The 22,406-nt window shown below is 37.9% G+C and overlaps 1 protein-coding gene across 1 annotated transcript; it reads left to right on the forward strand.

Annotated features, from left to right (window-relative positions):
- Window positions 1–20,805: 20,805 nt before the first annotated feature.
- Window positions 20,806–22,064, forward strand: LOC138890088 (uncharacterized). Its single transcript, XM_070173439.1, has 3 exons — window positions 20,806–21,096; window positions 21,322–21,603; window positions 21,681–22,064. Exons 1-3 carry the CDS (start codon window positions 20,806–20,808, stop codon window positions 22,062–22,064), a joined length of 957 nt encoding a protein of 318 aa, XP_070029540.1.
- Window positions 22,065–22,406: the final 342 nt, after the last annotated feature.

The following is a 22,406-nucleotide window of genomic DNA, read 5'->3' on the forward strand; positions in this document are numbered from 1 at the left end:
CTGTTTCTCCTTGAAACTTGAATTGTTTCCTTTTGTTCTCCAGTTGGGCTCCTGATTTCCAACACTTGAACTGTTTCTCCCTTTGTTTTCCAGGCGGGCTCCTGATTTTCAATACTTGAATTGTTTTCCCTTTGTTCTCCAGGTGGGCTCCTGATTACCAACACTTGAATTGTTTCCCTTTATTCTCCAGGTGGGCTCCTGATTACTAACATTTGCACTGATTTTCCTCGAAACTTGAGCAGTTTCGCTTTGTTTTCCAGGTGGGTGCCTGATTTCAACAAAACAGACAAAACAAAAGAAATTTTTCTGCCCCAGTTTGATATTGGGAACATCTGTGAGTGTTAACCATTCTTGTTATCAAAATAAGTTCTAAGCGAAACTCCCTTATCCTGAAAAATTTCAAACCAAGTATCATCTCAAAAGTGAAAACCTTAAATGCTAAATTATACTTCCCAAAATTAAAACTCTTGTCAGACCTTGTCACTTGCGAGAGTCTCAAAACGTACTACATCCCGTTCCAGGAGGGTACTAGAAACTTACTGTCGAGCCTGTCTGGCACCTGCTTTCCTCATGGAGGGTTTCTCCGGAACAAACAAAATTTCCTGCCCCTATTTCAATCAAAGAAAAATTTTGAGTTTAAACATGGTGGTTGGTTTGTGGCCTTGACTTTGAGGGTGATTGCTCCTTTACTTCCCATGATAACTTCAATTTCAACTCGAAAGACCTTTTTTTATTGATTGACCACTTTCTCTGTCACCCTTATCACGGAAAATACCTTTGATCCATTCAAACCCAATACCATTCATCTGTTACATTGTGCTCATGCATTGACATATACTGAACCTTTGTGTTTCGCATGAATCCCAAAGCACGTCAATTGCCACCCACTCAGTGCGCCTGATGTTCTTTCCTGACTTAAACCACTGCCTTGGCCTTGAGGTCTATTGCTCCTTCACTTTCCATGATAACTTTGATTTCCACTTGGAAGACCTTGCTTGTTATTGGTTAACCACTTTCTCTGCCATGTCAACCTTATCACAAAAAGTACCTTTGATCTGTTCAAACCCAACACCCTCAATCTGTTGCATTGTTCATGAATTGACATATATCGAACCTTTTTATTTCACATGAACCCCAAAGTACATTGATTGTTACCAACTCAGTGTGCATGTTGTTCTATCCTAACTTATGCCATTTGATATGCTAGCCATATCACATTTTGTGCAATTGGAAAACTGGTGGCAGCTTTTAAAGTCATTTCTCACTTGTTCTGACCAAACAAACTCAGGAAGGGGAAGTAAACAAGACAAAAGGAACAGAGTAAGGACAATGGAAAGAAATGATTCCTAACAAGAAAACTACAAAGTATAAACTTATCAGATGTGGATACCAACTCTAATGACCATGACATGCACCTGTGGCCTAATCTATCAAGAAAGTCTGATGTTCAACTCTTGTTATACCCCAAAACCGGGAAACTGGGCTTCAATGCTCCGATTATCCAATCTGATTTGCCATACTTATTCGACTTGTAGTGCCCGAAGGGTTTTCACCATCAATCCTCTCTTATTTTGTTCTTTCTCTCAACTTACCGTCGCCTTATGGTGTCTGTGAAGGTTTTCACTGATAAGACTCTCTCATTTTTCTTTTCTTTCTATTTTCTCTGATTCCGTTGATGACAAGGCGTTGACCATAGTAAAAACATCATATGCTCCTTGCATGTCTCAACTCAACACTCTCAAAGATTATCCGAGAGGTCTTTTTTGGACTGCAATGTGGCTTTTGGACAGGGTTAGAAAGAAAAGATATCCTAAAGGCTCAAAATAACTAAGACAACCGGGTTAATTTATTTAAAAATTTTGGAATCTATTCTAAAACTTTGCTCCAATTTTTAAAACAAGGGAATTTAATTCTTTTTTTTCTTTTTTTATGGAATTTCCCACTCTCGATTTCGTGGGATTATGAAATATTTTATTTGGTATGACCGAACCATAAGGCTGCCTACGTATCTTGTGGTGACAAGAATCATGTCAAACATAGTTCACAAGACTCCTTTTGTTACTATTTTCCTTTTGCTTTTTTTTATTGCTTTTTTCTTTTTCCTTCTTTTTTTTTCTTTTTTCCCTTTTATTTCTTTATCTCAATTTTTCTCCTCTCTTTTTTGAATTTTCCTTTTGGAGTGAGCTTTCTAAAATAAACATATGGGGACATGAACTTTTTTTTTTTTAAATTACTCTAACTTGATTCCAAAAGAGGGGAGGTCGAAGAATTCAGCACAGGTTCAGAGGGGTACAAAATGGTATAAGTGTTTGGGTAGATGAAAGAGGGTCTCCCAATCTCTGAAAATGCCAAGTATAACACATGCAACTTGAAATGAAAATTGAAAATCATGCACAATATTTCTTTTGCGGGTTCGACATTGATATTACTGATATGCCTTCCATTTTTCTTTAGCGCCTTGTCAAGTACAGAACCCTCATTGTGTGATTCCCTTTTCACAATGGATATCCTCCGTCAATTCGGAGAAAACTTCCTTGACTTTATCTTGTTACTTGAGATGCACTTGAACTCAAAGTTGCTTGCTTCAAATCGTCCGGGATGCCCTCTCTTTTAATGAATTCTTGTCATCCTATTAACTTCCCAAATTATCTACCCTAGTTTCACATGGTTCGGGCTTCAAATGATCTCAAAATGTCCAAATCTGTACCTATTTCCCTCAAATGTCCCTATCATCTTCAAAACTTGTTTCATTGATTCATGATTAGACTAACTTTTAAGACCATGCCTAGAATTATACGTGCATGTCATGTCACTAGAGCCAACAAGAAAAGAACTATAAAAGGAAAAGAGAACTAAACAAAAATGACTAGAAATAATGGAAAACAGATAATTGCATTAGATAGACGGTGAAAGGATTTGAACAACAAGACAAGCAAAATAAACTGGGGTACAACCCTGGAACAAACCTAGATAACACTAAATGAGTTACTACGACTAAATAAACTAGGCAAAATAAAAGGATAGTAGGGTTTGAGTCACAAGACAATATCCGGATTGTAACCCTAAAATAATTCGAACAACAGAAATGACAACAAAATGAACCACCAAGACTCCTCCCTGGCTAGCCAAGAAAGAAGCGTCTTTCCAATTACCAAGCTCGGCATCTTAGCCATTGAGTTTCACATCAATATTACCAAGACCATTACCAACTTCAATCACATTATCTTCACCAAGTGGCTTATTGACTCCTTTGACCAACCCTTCGTCATTGCAAACCATCCCAACAATTTGTGCGTTGTCATATACCTGTAGAGGATTATGTGTGACACTTGGGGTATTACCGTCTTGGACCACAATTATTCCTTCTTGAATCATTCTTTCTATTTCCTTTTCAAAGCACGACAATCTTCAACATTGTGCCCCTAGGCGTTGGAATGGTATTCACACCTTTTAGCAGGGTCAAATCTTCTCGCACGTGGGTCTATATAATTTAGAGGAATCGGTGCAATCATGTCGTAATGCTTTAATCTCTCGAACAAGCTTGCATAGGACCCTCCTGTTGGTGTAAAATTATCTTTCAGCCTTTGTTCCCTTCTACACCCTTGGCTTGAATGTGGGTTATAGGGCGCTTGAAAATTTTGTGGAAGCTGGTGAAGCTTTTGCGGTGCTCGTGCTCGCCTGTTGGAGCGACCTAGTGGTTGGACAGATGGTCGGACGTTGTTCGAAGGATAATACTGGAGTGGATTATGTGGAGCTCGGGGATATTCATGGGGTCGGTATTGAGGTTGAAAGTGTTTAGCGGGAATGCCCACTGGATCGTTTCGTTGGCGGGACTCAGCCACATCTTTTCTATCAATGGGAGGACTATCCCGAGCAACTTGTTCGTTCCATCTGAACCAAAATTACCTAAAACTTTCCATAGGTTTCTTTTCCATCTGAGATAGGGAGGAGCGGTCTGGGATCTATATTGTACTGAAAGTGTCGCACAAAATCTTGAGCCATGTCATCCCATTTATGCCACTTACCAACATCTTGACGAGTATGTCATTCCAAAGCTGCCCCAGTCAGGCTCTCACTGAAATACGTTATCAACAACTCATCTTTCCCGCCAACACTTATCATTTCACTGGAATAACCCCTCAGATGGGCTACTGGATCTCCACGCCCATCATACAAATTAAACTTTGGCATCTTAAACCCTTTCAGCTTTCTGGATATCTCATCTTGCTCCACTGTCTTAGCAGGCTTTGCAGTTTCACCGGGAGGCTCAAAATGAGGAGTGTAGGAGTATGGACCCGAGACTTTGAAAGTTGGTTCTGGAGCATAGTGTGGGCATCAGGGATTTTGAACACAGTCTCGCTAGAGGATCGAGGAAAGGTAGCAGGTGGATGAGCTACAAAAATATAGGTGGTCAAAGGAGCGGGATATGAGATGGTTATGGGGGGTGGAGTGTGAAAAGGTTGTGGGGAGATACCCTGGACTGGTAACAGTGGCAAAATGGTGACAAGGCTTTCAGTGTAGTTAGTAGGAGCTAATAGTGGAGGACGCCCACTAATCTAGGCTTGATATATTTTTGCCATCTGTCCTTTCAACCTTAATACCTCTTCTTTCAACTCAGATTCTGATTCAACAATTCCCTTAGACGGATCAATAACCTCTGTGTCCAAGTCTTTGCTAGTTATGGCCACCTTGCTCTTTGACCTTGTGTTGTATGTATAAGTTACCTTAAGAACCACAAACCAACCACCCTTCTGCTCAATGGAGATAATAAAAAAGAACAAAATGAGGTCATCACGTTAGCGTTAGGGCATTTAACAGCTAAAAATATCACACTGCGTGCAATGCACCTAGCAACAATTAATGGTTCTAGAATGACTTCGAGGGTCACAAGGTCACTTGGCATCATCCCAATTTTGTTCATTTCAATCTTCTATTTTTTTTTTCTTTTCTAGCACTTGCTTGCTCATTTTCCTTCCTCTTTGTTTCTAATTATCACTCTTTTCTTTCCTCTCATTTCTCACATCCCATAATTTGATCTTTTTTTTTCTTTTCTTTTTTTCTTTTCTTTTTTTCTTTTTCTTTTAATAAAATTAAAAAAAATAATTCGATCGAACCCTATGTAGGTTGCCTACGTATCATGACGCCGCATGAATCAGATTTTTGCGTAGTTCGGGAAGAATGAAAATAAAATAAACAAACTAACGTTCCCCTTTTTTTACCTTAAAGACTATTCTGATGAGAAAAGAGAAATAAAAGAAGCAAAACACCCTTTTTTGAATTTTCTAGACTTAATGTTCTATGACATATTCTAAACTCAAGCTTAACGAGCATGTATTTCTTTTCTTTTTTTTTCTTTTTGAAACAAACACTCTATGGGAAATTATTAAGGGAAAAAAACCCTACAAGAGAAAAATATTTTTGATTCTTTTTTTTTGTAGGAAGGAAATCTAAAAAAATAAACCAAAGAAAAATATTTTGAATTTTCATTTGATATCCCTGAAGAAAGATTTCGAACCGAGAAATGAACAAGATAAAAAATATTTTTGGACTTAAGTTTTTGATTACCTAAGGAAGAAACTCTGAAAATACCAAAGAAAAAGTATGTTTTTTTTCTTCTATGTACAATGTCCTAAAGTTCTAATGAAAATAAGATTTATTTTTTATTTTTCATTAATTTCCCAAAGAAGAACCTCAAAAGAAAATCTTTTTGGATTTTGGAATTAATACATTAAAGAAAACTTTTTAAAGAGGTACTAAAAGAAAATTCTCTTTTTTTAGTCTTAATATATTAAAAGGAAGTATAAAAGCAAGTTTTATTTATTTCCAGATATTAACTCAATAAAGGAAAACCACCTCAAATGATTTTTTTTATTCTAAAGAAAACTTCTAACGGAAATATAAAATGCAACATCTCTTTTTTTGGATTTTTGATTTATAACACACTTTTTCAAATGCAAAACAGAAAGTACAATAATAATAAAAAAAAACTCGACATCACTATACAAAAAACTTGACATTACTATACAAAACTAGAAGGTAAACGACGCCATAAAAAAACAGACTCAAAACAAAAAAAAAGAAAATAAAATCTCCTTTTAATCTACTCCTGAATGAGCGATCCTGACTAGATGATCCTGGGGCTCTATCATGCTCAAATTCCGGTAAGTAAACCCACACATGTATAAGAAAATTAAGACCAAATAAAGTTAAATATTTAGACCACTACGTGAGACAATAACATTCGTGTTGGACACATGCAAGACATGATTGTGACTATTTTTCTAAAATTAACCTATGTGGCTAAAGGTGGCTAAAAATGCAAGATTTGGCTAAGACCCCGCAAAGCCAAGAACCTATGATTCACTAGGAAGATCGGACCATATGTGGGTTGCCTACGTATCACACCCCGAAAGACGAGAATCAGGTATGCGTAGTTCGGGCAGATTGGGTACGGGCAAGAATTAAAAAAAAACAACTAATTTAGAGAATATATATATTTTTTCTTTTCCTTGAAAATGATGAAACATGTAAACTCTTTTGGATTTTCTTTTTCCTCTTTTTTTTTTGATTTTTTGAAAAAATAAAGGAAAAGTGCAAAATCTTTTTGGATTTTTTTTATGTTTAATTTTTTGTCTTTTTCTTAAAGAAATGTAAGAGAAAACATAACTAGACCCTACTTGCTTTATTTTCACACTTCTCCCACTTTTTTTGTTCTTTTTTTCTTTTTCATTTGCCCTCGGCTATCATTGGTCCGCCAAATGACCCTTTTACCCTTGAAAAAATGCAAAATGTAGCACGTAGGATGCATCAAGATGGTCTGTTATTTTGGGTACACCTGTCTTAGACGGACCCAACCTCTATATTGAGTCCCCAAAGTCAAATGCACATGATGCAAGAAACGTTCCTACTAGGGATCCGGCATGGGGCTATGTTATTCTAGGTTTAAAAATCTGGGATTATTTGTTCTAGACCTGGCTTATCCGAGCGGACAGCTCGAGCCGGGGTGGGGGGGGGGGCAGCGTACCGGGAATACAGAAGCTTCACCGGCTTTGCAACTTGTCCGAACCTCGTTCTAAAATGGGAATATGACTCTAAAAGAAAAGAAGTTACACGAAGTGCACACTTCCCAGATGATTTAGAAGACTCGCAGAGAGGAGGGTTTCGCAACAATTTATATACAGTTCAACAATATCAAAGCGGTAAAAAGCAACATTTACCACATTAGGCCCAAGCATGTAAATAAAACCAGATAATAAATAAATCCAAATATAACAATTATTCTAAGCTCGAATTCTTGAATCCTAAACCAGAGATTCTGGGTTCTTATCTCCAGCAGAGTCACCAGAGCTGTCACACCTCCTTTTTCCTACCCCCATAAGGGGTATAAGAGAATTTTTTCCAATATAAGTGACAATCGAAACAGGATTATTTATTTAAAATTTAGAGTCACCACTTGGGATAATTTGCGGTGTTCCAAGTCACCGGTTTAAATCCCGAATTGAGGAAAGATTAACTCTGTTTTATAGTCCGCGAACACAGAAATCCGGGTAAAGAATTCTGTTAACCCGGGAGAAGGTGTTAGGTATTTCCGGGTTCCGTGGTTCTAGCACGATCGCTCAACTATTATTCTTGGCCTAATTATCTAATTTAATTACACATTTTAAACCTATTGTGCATTTTAACTTTTGAAAACTGCTTTTACTTATGTAAAGAATTAATTCAAAGCTATTTAAAACACGTCGCAAGCCACACTACATTAAATGCGCCCGTGACTCATGACACATACTTTTTAATTGTAGGAAATTAGAATCGGGTCACATGAAATGCACCCCCGAATTTTAGCAATTAAGCGTCACAACTACGTCACGGGAACCGTACCCGTAGCTATAACAATTATATAATTAACGCGCCTAAAGCAAATTACAGCATCTGATTATTTCCTAAACTACTTTGAGATTATTGTGAGGCCAAAGAGTTATACATTCTTCTAACTTAACACCACTTATGGTCTACTTTATTCCTTGCCAAGAAAGAAACAACTCTATTTTTTCATCTACCCGATTAAAAGTATTTATTCAAGAAACCAAGGCTACATGCATCACAATCGAAATAAAAACTAATTAACACAATTTAAAGGAAAACTAAGACATGCTACTCAAACAACGTGGAATCACAAATCAACCAACACGCGCACCAAGCTATTATAACACAAGAAAATGAGAATGAAAATTGAGAAATGGACCTTTTATTGATGAACAAAACTGAAAATTGCAAGTCAATCAGACTAAACAAAGCAACAATCTTTGGTCTGAAACACCGAATTACAAACCGGAACCTCGACTCTTGAGAGTGCTTTTATGGGCGCATTTAAAGCAAGATTTGTGATAACTAATCCCATCTTTGACCAATTCATATATAGTTTTTACTCTTCCCAATATTTGAATTTCTCAAAAAGCCACACATGAAAACCAACTTAAAAACCATTCACTTTCAGCAGAATCAGGGATGATTTATTACATCCAACAATAAGAAGATTATTGCAAGTTAAATGTTAGCACAAATCTCAATACTCATCCAACAATCTGATGACAATTCGTGTGTCCGATTTTTGAGAGGAAGAGTCAAAAATGACGGCGGAAATATGGGATTATTTCTTGGTGAGGGTCACTGCTAGGTCTTAGAGTCTTTCTTGTGTCTCAATGAAGAAGAAGATGTAATTCAGATGGGGGATTCGAAAATGGTCAAAAACGGCGGATCAGTTTTTTTGTGTCTATAGGTCTTGTATATTTTCAGCTCTTGTATTTTTAGGCGATAGTCTATATATCATTGTAGAGTCTAGGTGTAGGTTTTAGTAGGGTTTTTAGGTTAGGGATATGAGCTTAGAAATTATGGGCTTGGTAATTATGGGCCAAAAAATGGGTTTCTCGATCCCAAGTTTTATTCTTTCCTCGCGAACGAGATTAAAAATGCGATCTCATTTATTAAGTAATCTTACTTAAGTAAAATAACTATTAAAATAAGACTGACCGTTAAAACGAAACTATTTTTGGTATTTTTCATGATTTAAAAATGACTACAAAACATTAATGAAACTATTTTTTGTAATTTTTATTTTCTTGTAATAAAATAAAGTAAAAGAGTCAAAATTAATTGAAATAGTGATATTAGGCCTAAATTAAATATTTACATGCTAAAATAAGAAAAATCTTGGGGAGGGTCAAAAATCACATGCCTACAAGTGATACGCTGATTATGATTATGAGGCCGAGGGCCTGAGTTGTACGCCACGAGGTGGCTTGATATAAGGCCGAGAGCCTATTGATTATGCCATGAGATGACTTGATATTGCGCTTGGGCCATAAGGGGCCCCTCCTGGAGTTTGTACACCCCCAATGAGCCTGGGTACCCATTGTGATATGAGATATAGCATGAGAGACTGGTGTTGTTCCATGTTGTTTCCCGAGGGGCTATTCTGTTGGTATTGTGCCCGAGGGGTGGTTTTTATGTATTTATCTTTTCTAGTTGCATGTCATTTACTTGTTTAACTGTTAAAAAGGTATTTTAAAAAGCTTATTCTGAATCAAGGTGTTTTATAAGATTTCACCGTGTTATTGCATTTATTTGGTTTTACTCTGCTTCTGTATAGCATATTGTTGTGTTCTTTACGTGATTTATTATCACTCAGTCTTCATTTATTATTATTACTTGCTGAGTTGGAGTACTCACTTTACTCCTTGCACCCTGTGTGTAGATTCAGGAGTTTCAGGACCCGCCAGTGAGGGTTGATTGCTCAGCAGGCTAATTCGGAGTCCACTAGGTAGCTGCTCGACATTCGCAGCCCAGTGTCTCTCCCTCTTATCATTATTTCTTTCCCTTGTATGGATTTTGTAATAGACTATGTAGTCCCTTTTCCATATTCCTAGACTTATGATAGATGCTCATGACTGGTGACACCCCGATGTCGGGCTGTGTTGGTTTTTTTGCAAATTGTACTATTTCACTATTCTATTGAGATTTAATCATGTTAATGACTTCATTGTACTATATTAATTGTTTACAAATGAATTGAGAATTGTTTCGGCTGGAATTGTCTTCACGAGAGGCGTCATCACGACCGAGTCCGATTTTAGGGTCGTGACATTACAATTGTAACAAAAAAGTGTAAATTTGCCCATTTGTAAAATAATTTGAACTTAGTATGATTATAAATAGCAATATTAATTCATGAAATTCTATAAAGTCATTTGTGATGTAATTTTGTAATTATTTATATAAATAAAATACTAGGATAAATTAATTTTAAAATGTAGAAATTATGGAAAAATATCAATCGATGTTAATGCATAGTTTGAAGGTATATATGCACTTAAAAAGTATTATAGGGAAAAATTGGGTATCAACAGCTGCCCCTCTTTACCCAGGAAGGATGAAACAATTTTCGGGTAAAGAAATAACGGCCAATTTTGACCGAATGGAATGTTTTAGAAAAAAGAAAAAAAATAGAGGCTGAAATCTAGTCTTTGAGCTGCCTTTATATCCCTGGTTTTATAGGAATCAAGCCATGTGTAGTTCTGGATATAACGGCGAGCGGAAGCCGATGGAGTTGTATATGAATGGCGGCCCATTCCCGCAAAGGTTCTTTTATAAAGGGTAATGTCTGATGGAGTTATGATTGCGAATCCAGAATGTATCGGATGTATTATAGGGCAGATAGCTGGATACATATCCTTGGTTTTACAGAAATTGGGCCATATGTAGTTCTGGATCTAACGGCGAGCGGAAGCCGGTTGAGTTGTTATAAGAATGGCGGCCCGTTTCTGCAAAGGTTCTAATGTTAAGGGTAATGTCTGATGGAGTTATGATTCGAATCCAGAATGTATCAGATGTATTATAGGGCAGATAGCTAGATATCACGGGGTAGGATGGGTAATTGATGAGAATCGGTTATGAATGGCAAGTGAAAAATGGTATGAGCGGAAATCGGAGTGAAGGCTGCTCCTATTTGAAAAATGGTTACCTCCGGGATCACCTTCAATCTCAAAATACGATGCATGAAAGTACGTAGATTACTACAAAAATTTAAATGTGATGCAAATTCCCTTTGGACTATTAAAGATTGCCTTTGGACGGTGCGGATGATGTCCTTACACTATGGTGTCCTGGGCCATGAATTGTGAGATAGGAGATTCGCAGGCCATGAAATGATGTTCTTGGGCAATGAGAATGGTGCCTCTGTACCATGACACCTTTGAATAATGATATGGAAATTTGAGAGATCTTCAGGCCATGGCATGGTGTCTTCTATCTATGAGGATGATGCCTTTAGACAATGACGCCCTTGGACAAATTGGCGATATTTCAGCCCATGAGATGTAATAATATGATGCTAAAATCAACAAGACAAGGCTTAGTCTTTTGAGGTTGAGGGCAGAGCTTAGCCCAAAAGAGGGGCAAATAGATAGTTTCGGAATAGAGCAACATTTATGCAAGGAGGGACAATGCTTAGTCCCATGAGAAGGCAATGCTTAGCCATATGCAAAATTGGAGACAGAACTTAGTCTCATGCAAGATGCGGGACAGGGATTAGTCCCATGCAGATGGAAGGCAGGGCTTAGCCTTATGCAAATATGGAGGCAGGGCTAAGCCTCATGCGAGATGGAGATAGAGCTTAGTCTCATGCAAAGAGAAGGTAGTGCTTAGCCTTATGCAGATATAGAGGTAGGGTTTAGCCTCGTGCAATATGGGAGATAAATCTTAGTCTTATGTAGGATGTGGGACAGGGCTTAGTCCCATGCAAAGAGAAGGCAGTGCATAGCCTTATGCAAATATGGAGGCAGGGCTTAGCCTCATGCAAGATTGGAGACAGAGCTTAGTCTCATGCAGGATGCGGGACAGGGCTTAGTCCTATGCAGATGGAAGGCAGAGCTTAGCCTTATGCATATATGGAGGCAGGGCTTAGCCTCATGCAAGATGGAGATAGGTCTTAGTCTCATGCAAAGAGAAGGCAGTGCTTAGCCTTATGCAAATATGGTGGCAGGGCTTAGCCTCATGCAAGATTGAAGACAGAGCTTAGTCTCATGTAGGATGCAGGACAGGGCTTAGTCACATGCAGATGGAAGGCAAAGCTTAGCCTTACGCAGTTATAGAGGCAGAGCTTACCCTCATACAAGATGGATACATGGCTTAGTCTAATGCAGAATGCGGGACAGGGCTTAGGCCCATGCAAATGGAAGGCAGAGCTTAGCCTTATGCAGATATGGAGGTAGAGCTTAGCCTCATGCAAGGTTCGGGACAAGGCTTGGTTCCATGCAAATGGAAGGCAATGCTTAGCCTTATGCAGTGAACAATTGGCAAATATGAGTAGATCATTTCTTAGCTGGAGATATATTGTCACGATGCAAACAGATGGTCCGCGATGGGCGCTCGGTACCTTACTCAACCGAGTACCAATGTAACATATCTATCTTATTATACCATTATATACACGTGACATATAGACCTAATAGTCCAACATGATCATTTATAAACTCAAAACATAGGCCGACAAGGCCGTACAATCTTTCACGTACACGACATATGTCTACAAGCCTCTAAGAGTAGATAAATGTCATAAAGGTCAGGACAGAATCCCGCCATACCAAACAATACACGTCTAAATCATACTAACCAAACAAGTAACTTCGAAGAAAATGGAGCAGACCAACATCTTCCGCCAAGCTAATAGCCTACTTGGAGGGCTCTCGACCTGTCTATCGGGACCTGCGGGCAAGAAATGCAGTATCCCCAGACAAAAGGGACATCAGTACGAAAAATCTACAGAGTATGTAAGGAACATAAATAAGTACATAACAGACATGGAAGAAATATAGAGTAAATCAACCTGTAAGTCTGGATAACTTTGTAAATCATGAAATACGTTTAGTGGCATGCTTATGCGTATGAATGTCATGTCGTGCATAGGTACACGTTTCATAACATCGTCAGCCTTTGAGGGCATCCCATCATATCATATCGGCCATTGTGGGCAAAATCATCAACGTATACCAGCTGATCAGGTGGTGGTGCGTATATAATGCCATAAACTTTTCCATATCCCATATACATATATATACATACATATATATGCGTATATAACGCCATCTGGTCACAGGTCAATGTACATGAATGCAATGCATGAAAAGTACGTTAATAAAATCTTTCGGAATGTCATAAACCATTTTGCCTTTGAGTAATATCATAAAGTAAACTCTATTCAACTTTCATATTTTTTTGAGACCCATGAACATATGATAAAATATTATGACACATGAAAATTCAAGAACATAGATATCTCTAATACTTCTATCAATAGAGTCATTTATGGAATTTGTGCATTCGCATGTTTTGTTCGTATCATATGGATTACGCCAAAGAAAGAAGGGATAGCCTTAACATACCTGGAGTAGGGAAAAATCCATATAATATTCTTGTAGGAGAATTCTATTGGAAGAAATCCCGTTGTTAATGAAGAGTTTAGACCAGAACTTTGTTCAAGATTTCATAAGAATTGCACGTTTTTTGTAGACTTCTTAACTATTCATTCCTAAGTTCTAATTTGTAGGAAAAGGCTAATGTTATGATCTGTGTCTTTTTATTCAAGACATAGGAAGTGAGGCTTTGTTAAAAGCTTTTGAAAATGGCTAATATTTCCTGATATTAAAAATGCTAGTACTTTGATTCTATACAAAGTATAAGAAAGTGGGGTATCTTTATTATGGCATGTTGCCACCTAAGCAAATTGGACTCTTAGTCACTTTGTTTGGTTAGCCTAATGGCTGCCACGTTTTTGTGGGGAGGGGGGATTAATCTTATCCAAATATATCTCCAATTAATTAGGTAATATCCCGTTACCCGGTAATTAATCAATTACCCGCAAAATTAAGAATTATTCCCCCTTACTTAAAATATTACTCACTATTCACATACCTTATGTACCTTATTATTATGGTCATATGGTACCTTGTATGGTACTAGTCCATAAATATCGAGTATTTTAGCTCGAGCCGTATTTTATCCCAACATGCCAAACTTGAACGAAAATTCATTTTCTTTGACTTGCTTCCTCTTTTACCTTTACGAATTTACTTATTACTTGTTTGAAATAACATAATCCTTATAATATCCAAATAACCTTTTCCTTGGACTAATGTCATTTACTATTGGCCAAGTAAAGGTGAAGTTTTGAAGACTGACAAAAGAACTCAAACATGGACCAGGTCCATCTTGTGAAGCACAGTCATGATCAACCCAAACATGTGAGATGCACGTGAAGGAGATAAATCTAACTTATCAGAACTAATATCTCCTGATTTGATCAAAAAGGTTGCATATTGGATAAGGAGAGAAAGACTCCTCACACGAAGAGAACATAGTTTAGGAAGAGGATAGTGTTAGAGTATGAGATCAACTAGAACTCTTCTACGATAGAAGAGTAGCATGTGTATCCCAATGAATCTCTAATTACTAACCCATTAAATATAAGTGTTGTTCTCTTTTACAGGTAATGCACACAAGCAGAAGTTAAACGTAAATTGAGAGCAAAAGAGCAAGGCGATCTTGCAAGCAATTTATGTGTGATTCAAGCATGCAATCCTGAGGCTACTTGAATAAGATAGAAGAACCAGTTCCAAGTGTTTGTCTTTTATTCTAGTTCAACTACAGTAGGTAATTTTACATTGTACCTTTCAGCTTTTATAGAAGCAATTGTATAGGTACCTAGAGTATTCAAGTTAGAGTTAACTTGAAGTTGTCGCAACAGTTGAGGCTGTATGCCCCAACAGGATTAGAGGTAATCCTAGGTTTACAAAAGAATTTTTGTAAATGCAGTTTTTGGCTTAGTGATTTTAGTGGAAGTTTGGAAAAATCCTACTGAGTAGTAGGTCGTGGTTTTTTCACCTTTTGAGCCTGGTGTTTTCCACATAAAAATCTATCTGTTCTTTATTTTCTTTACTTATTATTCCTCAAACAGTAGTAGTTGGAACACATAGAAGAACCATGTCCTTCTATAATCTAGTTAAACGAAAATTGAGTACCACACAAATCACCCCCTTGTATGGTATTGAAGTATAAAACATCAATTGGTATCAAAGCAGGTTAACCTTGAAGAGGTTAACACCTTCGGAAAAGATCAAGATGAGTGCACCACCTGGAAACTTGGAAGTGTAATCCACTGCTAGGCCCCCACTCTTTAATAGTCAATACTATTCTTGGTGGAAGAACATGATGAGAGATCACATCATAGGAGAAGACTATGAACTCTGGGACATAGTCACTGATGGTCCCCTGGCTACTACAATGAAGAATGCTGAAGGAGTGGACGTGCCAAAGACAAGAGTTGACTGCACTGCTGGAGACTTGAAGAAATGGGAAAAAATGCCAAGGCCAAGAAATGGCTTGTGTGTGGACTGGGTCCAGACGAGTACAGCAGGATTCAAAGTTGTACCACTGCTAAGGAGATATGGGACACTTTACAAGTAGCTCATGAAGGAACTCCTCAAGTAAAGTGATCAAGAGGAACACTGCTATATTCTCTATATGAGAATTTCACTATGAAGGAAGGAGAAACTATCCATGAGATGTACGCAAGGTTCACAACACTAACAAATGAACTTAAATCTCTTGGGAGAATTATCCTTGAAGAAGACAAGGTTGAGAAAATATTGACAAGGGTCTTACCAGTAACTTGGGAAAGAAAAATCACTTCTATTCAGGAATCAAAGAACATTGCTACTCTCAAGTTGGATGAACTGATTGGAAATCTCACTGCCTATGAACTAAGAAGGCAAACCATGAAAATGGATGCACCCATAAAGGAAAGGAGCCTGGCTCTCAAAATAGCTGAAGGTGCAGATCTAGAGGATGATGAAATGGCCATGATCACAAGGGATTTGAAAAATTACCTGATGAGAGGAAGGGGTTATTCAAGAGGTACAACCTTCAACAAACCAAGGGCTCCTAAGAAACAGGCCAACTAGGGTTTCTACAAATGTGGCATGACTGATCACATGATGAAAAACTGTCCTCAGTGGGAAATTGAATGGAAGAAAGAAAGGGTTGAATGAAGGAACATGAAGAAGGAACAAAGGATCAATCCAAAAGGAACAAAGGATCAACAAAGGCTATGGTTACTGCTTGGGGAGAAACATCAGATGAGGATTCAGAAGATGAAGCTGGAGATGAAAAAGCACTTATGGCCATCGGAGAACCAGATTATGAAAAAGAGGTAAGTGTGATTCATCTCAAAGATAAGATTAAATTTTTGTCTAAAGAAAGGTTATATGAACTATTTCTAGACTTCATCGATGAGTCTGAGGTAATTAGCAATGAGAAGAAACAGTTGTCTAGGGAGTGTGTGATCTTAAAAGCCATGTGCCAAAATCTAGAACCTAGGGCTAATGAGAGTGACAGTAAAAATGCTGAGTTGAAGAACCAGGTTCTTGAACTTGACACCAGTGTCTTAGAACATAGGTCTGAAAATTTAAAACTGAAATTAGGAAAAGGTAAGAAGAAAGCTTATCACACACATCTCACCTTAGAAGAAAATCTAGAAACGATGAAGGATGAGTTGTACAAGAAAGATGAGCAGATAAGAGTCTTAAAAGAAGACCTAGGGAAGGTAAAGCACGAACTAGACGGAACTTGCAAATGGAATAAGGCTTCTGATACACTATCCTGGTTACAAGAACACCACAGTAGCAACAAGAGAGGACTTGGCTATGGGACCCAAGCACCTAAGTGGGACCCTAAAAGCAAGTACATCACTCTTTTTTAAAACAAAATCTGCACACATTGTGACAAGACTGGTCATTACAAAAATGAATGTAATGCAAAAGAAAAGGCCAGTCAAATGAACAAAACCTTTGTTCAAAAGAAAAATAGGCTGGCTGGGTGGGCCAAAAGGAATTTAATTTACCCCTTTGCCTATAGAAAGGGACCCAAACTAGTTTGGGTTCCTAAGACTAATCCATGATTTCTTTTTGCAGGTCCAAGTGAAGGGAAATAGCCAAATATGGTACATGGATAGTGGCTGCTCAAAACATATGACTGGAAGTAAGAACTAGTTCCTTTCACTTAAGGACTTAAAATGAGGTAATGTCTCCTTTGGAAATGGGAAGAAAGGTGAGATTATTGGGGTTGGAAAAGTATGTAAGACAGACTCACATTCCATTGAGAATGTCTACTTGATAGATGGCTTGAAATATAGCCTAATCAGTGTATCACAACTGTGTGACAGAGGTAACCTTGTAGCATTTACCTCTACCAAATACTTTATGATTAATCTTACCACTGACAAGATTGTTTTGCAGGGAAAAAGAGTTAATAATATTAATATTGTAGATTTGTCCACTTTTTCAGAAAATAAACTCACTTGCTTGAGTGTGTTGGACAATGATCCCCTCCTGTGGCACAAAAGACTTGGTCATGCAAGTCTCAATCAGCTCAATAAATTAGTCTCCAAGGACCTGGTGATAGGGTTACCTAACATCAAGTTCAAGGAAGATAAAGTTTGTGAGGCCTGTGCAAGAGGGAAATAGGTAAGATCATCATTTAAAAGCAAGAAAATGGTAAGCACAACAAGGACGATGGAACTGGTTCATATGGATCTCTTTGGTCCAATGAGAACATTGAGCAGAGGTGGTAAGAAATATGTGATGATACTTGTTGATGATTATTCTAGGTTTACCTAGGTACTATTTTTAACATCTAAGGATGAAGCATTTGACATTTTTACTACCTTTGATAGAAAAACTCAGAAACAACTAGGTAATCTTCCATCAATCAGGTCTGATCATGGAACTGAATTTGAAAATGCTAAGTTTGCTGAATTTTGTGATGAGCATGGTATATATCATAATTTTTCTGCCCCTAGGACTCCTCAACAAAATGGAGTAGTTGAAATAAAGAATAGGACTCTTGGAGATATGGTTAGGACTATGCTTCTTTCTAGTAACTGCCCCATAGCTTCTGGGCAAAGGCTATAAATACTGCATGCTACATCATTAATAGATGCATGACTAGACCTCTTATAGAGAAGACTCCCTATGAGTTACTTAAAGGGAGAAAACCAAATATATCCCATCTTAGGGCATTTGGATGCAAGTGCTTTATGCACAATAATGGAAAGGACTCCCTAGGTAAGTTTGATCCCAAAAGTGATGAGGGAGTATTCTGGGATATTCTTCACATAGCAAAGCTTATAAAGTGTTCAATAAAAGAACTTTGTGTGTAGAATAAAGTGTACATGTAGTTTTTGATAAACTAACATTCTTTCTGAGAGATAGGAACATGAAGATGAAGTTATTGGGCTGGTAAAAGATTTGAGTGAAGTCTCAGCTCAAGTTAAAGTTGCACCAAAAGAAGGAACGGGTAAATAGAATAGGTTCTTCCATCCAGGGCAACCTGACAGGGGAACTGAACAAAGAGGAACTGAAACCAATCCACTAAAAGAACATGTTCATGACCTTATTCCTCAGCAACAGAACATAGGAGAAACATCAAGCAGAAATCAGTTGGTTGTGAAACCTCACAAATACCAAAGTTCTCATCCCATTGAGAATATAATCATTGATCCAACCTCTGGAGTTAAAACTAGACCACAATTAAAGAATCTGTGTGCTTTTTATGCTTTCATATCTCTTATTGAACCTAAAAATGTTGCTGAGGCTTTGCAGGATGCAGATTGGGTAAATGCAATGCAAGATGAACTCAATCAGTTTGAGAGAAGTCAAGTTTGACATCTAGTTCCAAGACCCAAGGACAGATCAGTAATTGGCACTAAATGGGTCTTCAGAAACAAGCTTGATGAAGATGTAATAGTTATAAGGAACAAGGCAAGACTGGTGGTGCAAGGTTATAGACAAGAGGAGGGTATAGATTATGATGAGACATTTGCTCCAGTTGCAAGACTAGAGCCAATAAGACTCCTCAAAGCCTTTACAGCACACATGGAATTCACTCTTCATCAGATGGATGTCAAAAGTGCCTTCCTGAATGGCTACCTAAAAGAAAAAGTGTTTGTCAAACAACCTCCAGGGTTTGAGAGCAAAGAGTGTCCAGAAGATGTGTACAAATTAGACAAGGCTCTCTATGGACTCAAGTAGGCTCCTAGAGCATGGTATGAATGACTGTCCAAATTCCTGCTTGAACATGGCTACAAAAGAGGTAAAATTGAGAGTACTCTATTCTTGAGGGAAAAAGGTAAGGATCTTCTTGTGGTACAAATATATGTTCATGACATAATTTTTGGGGCAACCACTGACAAACTAATTTAGGATTTTGCCAAATTAATGGGGAGTGAGTTTGAAATGAGTATGATGGGTGAACTTAACTTTTTCTTAGGCTTACAGATTAAACAAAACCCAAATAACCATGATCCCTCAACAGAAATATGTAGAAGAGTTGATTAAAAAGTTCAAAATGGATGAATCAAAGGAAATAGACACACCTATTGCAACAGCTACTAAATTAGACATATATGAACATGGTTCATCTGTTGATCAGAAGTTGTATAGGGGTATGATTGGTTCACTTTTGTATCTTACTGCTAGCAGACCTGACATAGTTTTCAGTGTAGGGTTTTGTGCTCATTTTCAGGCAAATCCTAAGGAATCTCACTTGACTGCTGACAAGAGGATACTGAGATATTTGAAAGGCACTACTGATCTGTGTTTTTGGTACCCTAAAGGTAGTAATTTCAACCTGGTAGGGTATGCTGATGCTGACTATGCAGGTTTCCTTGTGGATAGGAAGAGCACCTCGGGTATGACTCATTTTCTTGGTTCATGTCTTGTATCATGGGCCACTAAAAAGCAGAATTCAATGGTCTTATCCACTGCTAATGCTGAATATGTTGTTGTTGCCTCTTGTTGTGCTCAACTGTTGTGGATCAAACAACAACTGATAGATTTTGGCATTGAAGTTGGCTGCATTCTTATCTTTTGTGATAACACTAGTGCTATAAGTATGACAAAGAACCATGTTCATCATAAGAGGACTATGCACATGGATGCTAGACATCACTTCTTAAGAGATAACTATGAGAAAGGATTGATTACTATAGAATTCTGTGCTACCGATAAACAAATTGATGACATCTTTACTAAAGGACCGAGTAGAGAAAACTTTGAAAGGAACAGGTTGGAATTAGGGATGATTAATATCACCTAATATGACCAGCTCGGAATGCACAATGAAAAAAATGAAAGAAAAAAAATTTGGCTAGGAAATCTGAATTTGTGTAAATATCTAGATTAATTTTTACCCAGCTTTATACTGTAAGTAGTATATTCCTGTGACATGTGTTAATATGACTCACTGGTCTCTTACAAAAAAAATTTTATTGTGGTAAATTGAGGCACTGTCAAGAGAATTCTAAATGAAGAGCCTGGTTCATCAGTATTGTTTCATCTGAATGCCAATGTATGTTTTCTATACTCTGCACAATTGAAATATAAATATTTAAATCATGAGCAGAGTCCTACAATTGTTCAACTCCTTAGAAAATCCTATCCGTTTGTTTTTGAAGCACAAAAATTGCCTAAAATCTAGGAAAGCCTAACTGTTCGTTTACCCTACAATTTCAAGTTGACTAGACCTCTAATTGACCGCTAAAGCTACCGTTATCCATTAAATGAGTGTTTCTGTTTAAATACTCATTATTACTTCCTGCCACCCTCATAATTCAAAACAATCAAAAACCTTCTTCACTCTCAACTGCTTTCTTCTCCAAAGGTTTAACTCGCAAATTCTCACAAGAAATCGGCTATAATGACAAACCCACAAGACAATCCTGGAACTACTCCACATCCCACTCCCTCTTATTCATCTACCCCTCATCCACCTAGTATGTCTCCCAAACTCAGGCTAAGAAGAGTAAAAATGCTTGCTCGCAAAACGGTGGCATCTGGTGCTCTCTTAAAGATATTGAATGAGCAATTAAAGGCAAGCCAGACTCAAGATTTTTATTCTAACTTTGATTCTAAGTCATACAAATCTGCTACTAAGGGGGAAGGACCTGGGTCTTCTGACTTTGAGAATGCTCAAAAATACCCTTCTAAGGTAAGTTTTTCGTTGATTGAGAATTTAGAAAATAGGTTTGTTTTGGTTGGGCCTATCAGGGATGTGGAATTACCTGAGTTAAGAAGGAGTGGAGGTAAAAAGAAATTTGAAAAATAAAAGGAGAGAGAGGGTGAATGTGGTGATGTGAGGGGAAAGGGGAAAGGAGTGGTTGATTACTCACCCACTGCTGTATTGCCTGTACCTGCTATTTGTGGGGTTGCATAGGAAACTGTTGAAGAAAGTGGCAAGAAGTTAGGGGGGAGTGGTTCTGGTGAAGCTGCTGAAGGGTTAGTTAATCTAAGTTCACAAGGAGATGAACCTGGTACATCAGTTGAAGAGACCCTAGCAGACCTTTTGAAAAAGGTAGGTGCAAGTTATGATCCAAAGAAAAGGAGAACTCCCTCACCAAAAGCCCCTAGTGCTCCTAAACCTTCAAATAAACGAAAGGCTTCGTCCCCAACACCTACTGAAACTTTCTTGCCAAAGGGAAGAGCCACAAGAAGCAGGGTGAAATAGAATGAGAGTGATCTTCAAAAGGCTTTAGCTGAAAGTAAGAAGAAATGGATGGATGAGGAAAATGTAAGGTTGCAGAGTCCTCAGAAGCTGTTGATGTTGAGGAGATGGAACAGGTCCATCAGGAGAAAGTTAAAACAGTGGAGGTTCAGACCCCCAAGCCCAAAAAGACTAAGACTTCTTCCAAGAAGTCTTCCTCTGTGTCTGAGGCTCCTGAACCTTCATTGGCCAAGAGGACTAGGTCTGCAGTAAAAAGCAAACAAGTTAGAGTTTCTGAAGATGAGGAATGGAGTGGTGATAAAGAAAGTGAGTCTGATGGTGAACAAGACAAGCTGGCTATGTTTGGCAAAAGAAAATTTTTGAAGGGAAGCTTGCTGAAAGATTTGGTGGAACCAGGGATGGTTCGTTTGGTTGACACACTAGCTGCTCAAGGATGGAAGGACATGGTCCTTTAGATGGATGGGAGATTGGCCAGAAATGAAATAATTGAATTCATGGCAAATGTTGAATTCAAAGATGGCAGAATTACAACCAAAGTCAAAAGAGTTAAAGTGACATTTGATGCAGAGAAACTTGGAGAGATTCTAGACATCCCTGCTGAGAGATATGATGATTACACCAGATAGAGATGGCCAAGTCTAGATTCCCTTCCAACTGCCCTGTCAATCACTAGGAGATTTAGTGACGTTGCAGAGGTGAATGAGGCCAAGTTTGTGCACAAGAGTGAAATGAAGACACAACACAAAGTCATTTTTGAGTTTGTCAACAAGTGCTTACTGCCCAGGTAAGAGAGAAGG

This window comes from Nicotiana sylvestris, chromosome 4, assembly GCF_000393655.2.
Source record: "Nicotiana sylvestris chromosome 4, ASM39365v2, whole genome shotgun sequence".
NCBI classification, from domain to species: domain Eukaryota; kingdom Viridiplantae; phylum Streptophyta; class Magnoliopsida; order Solanales; family Solanaceae; genus Nicotiana; species Nicotiana sylvestris.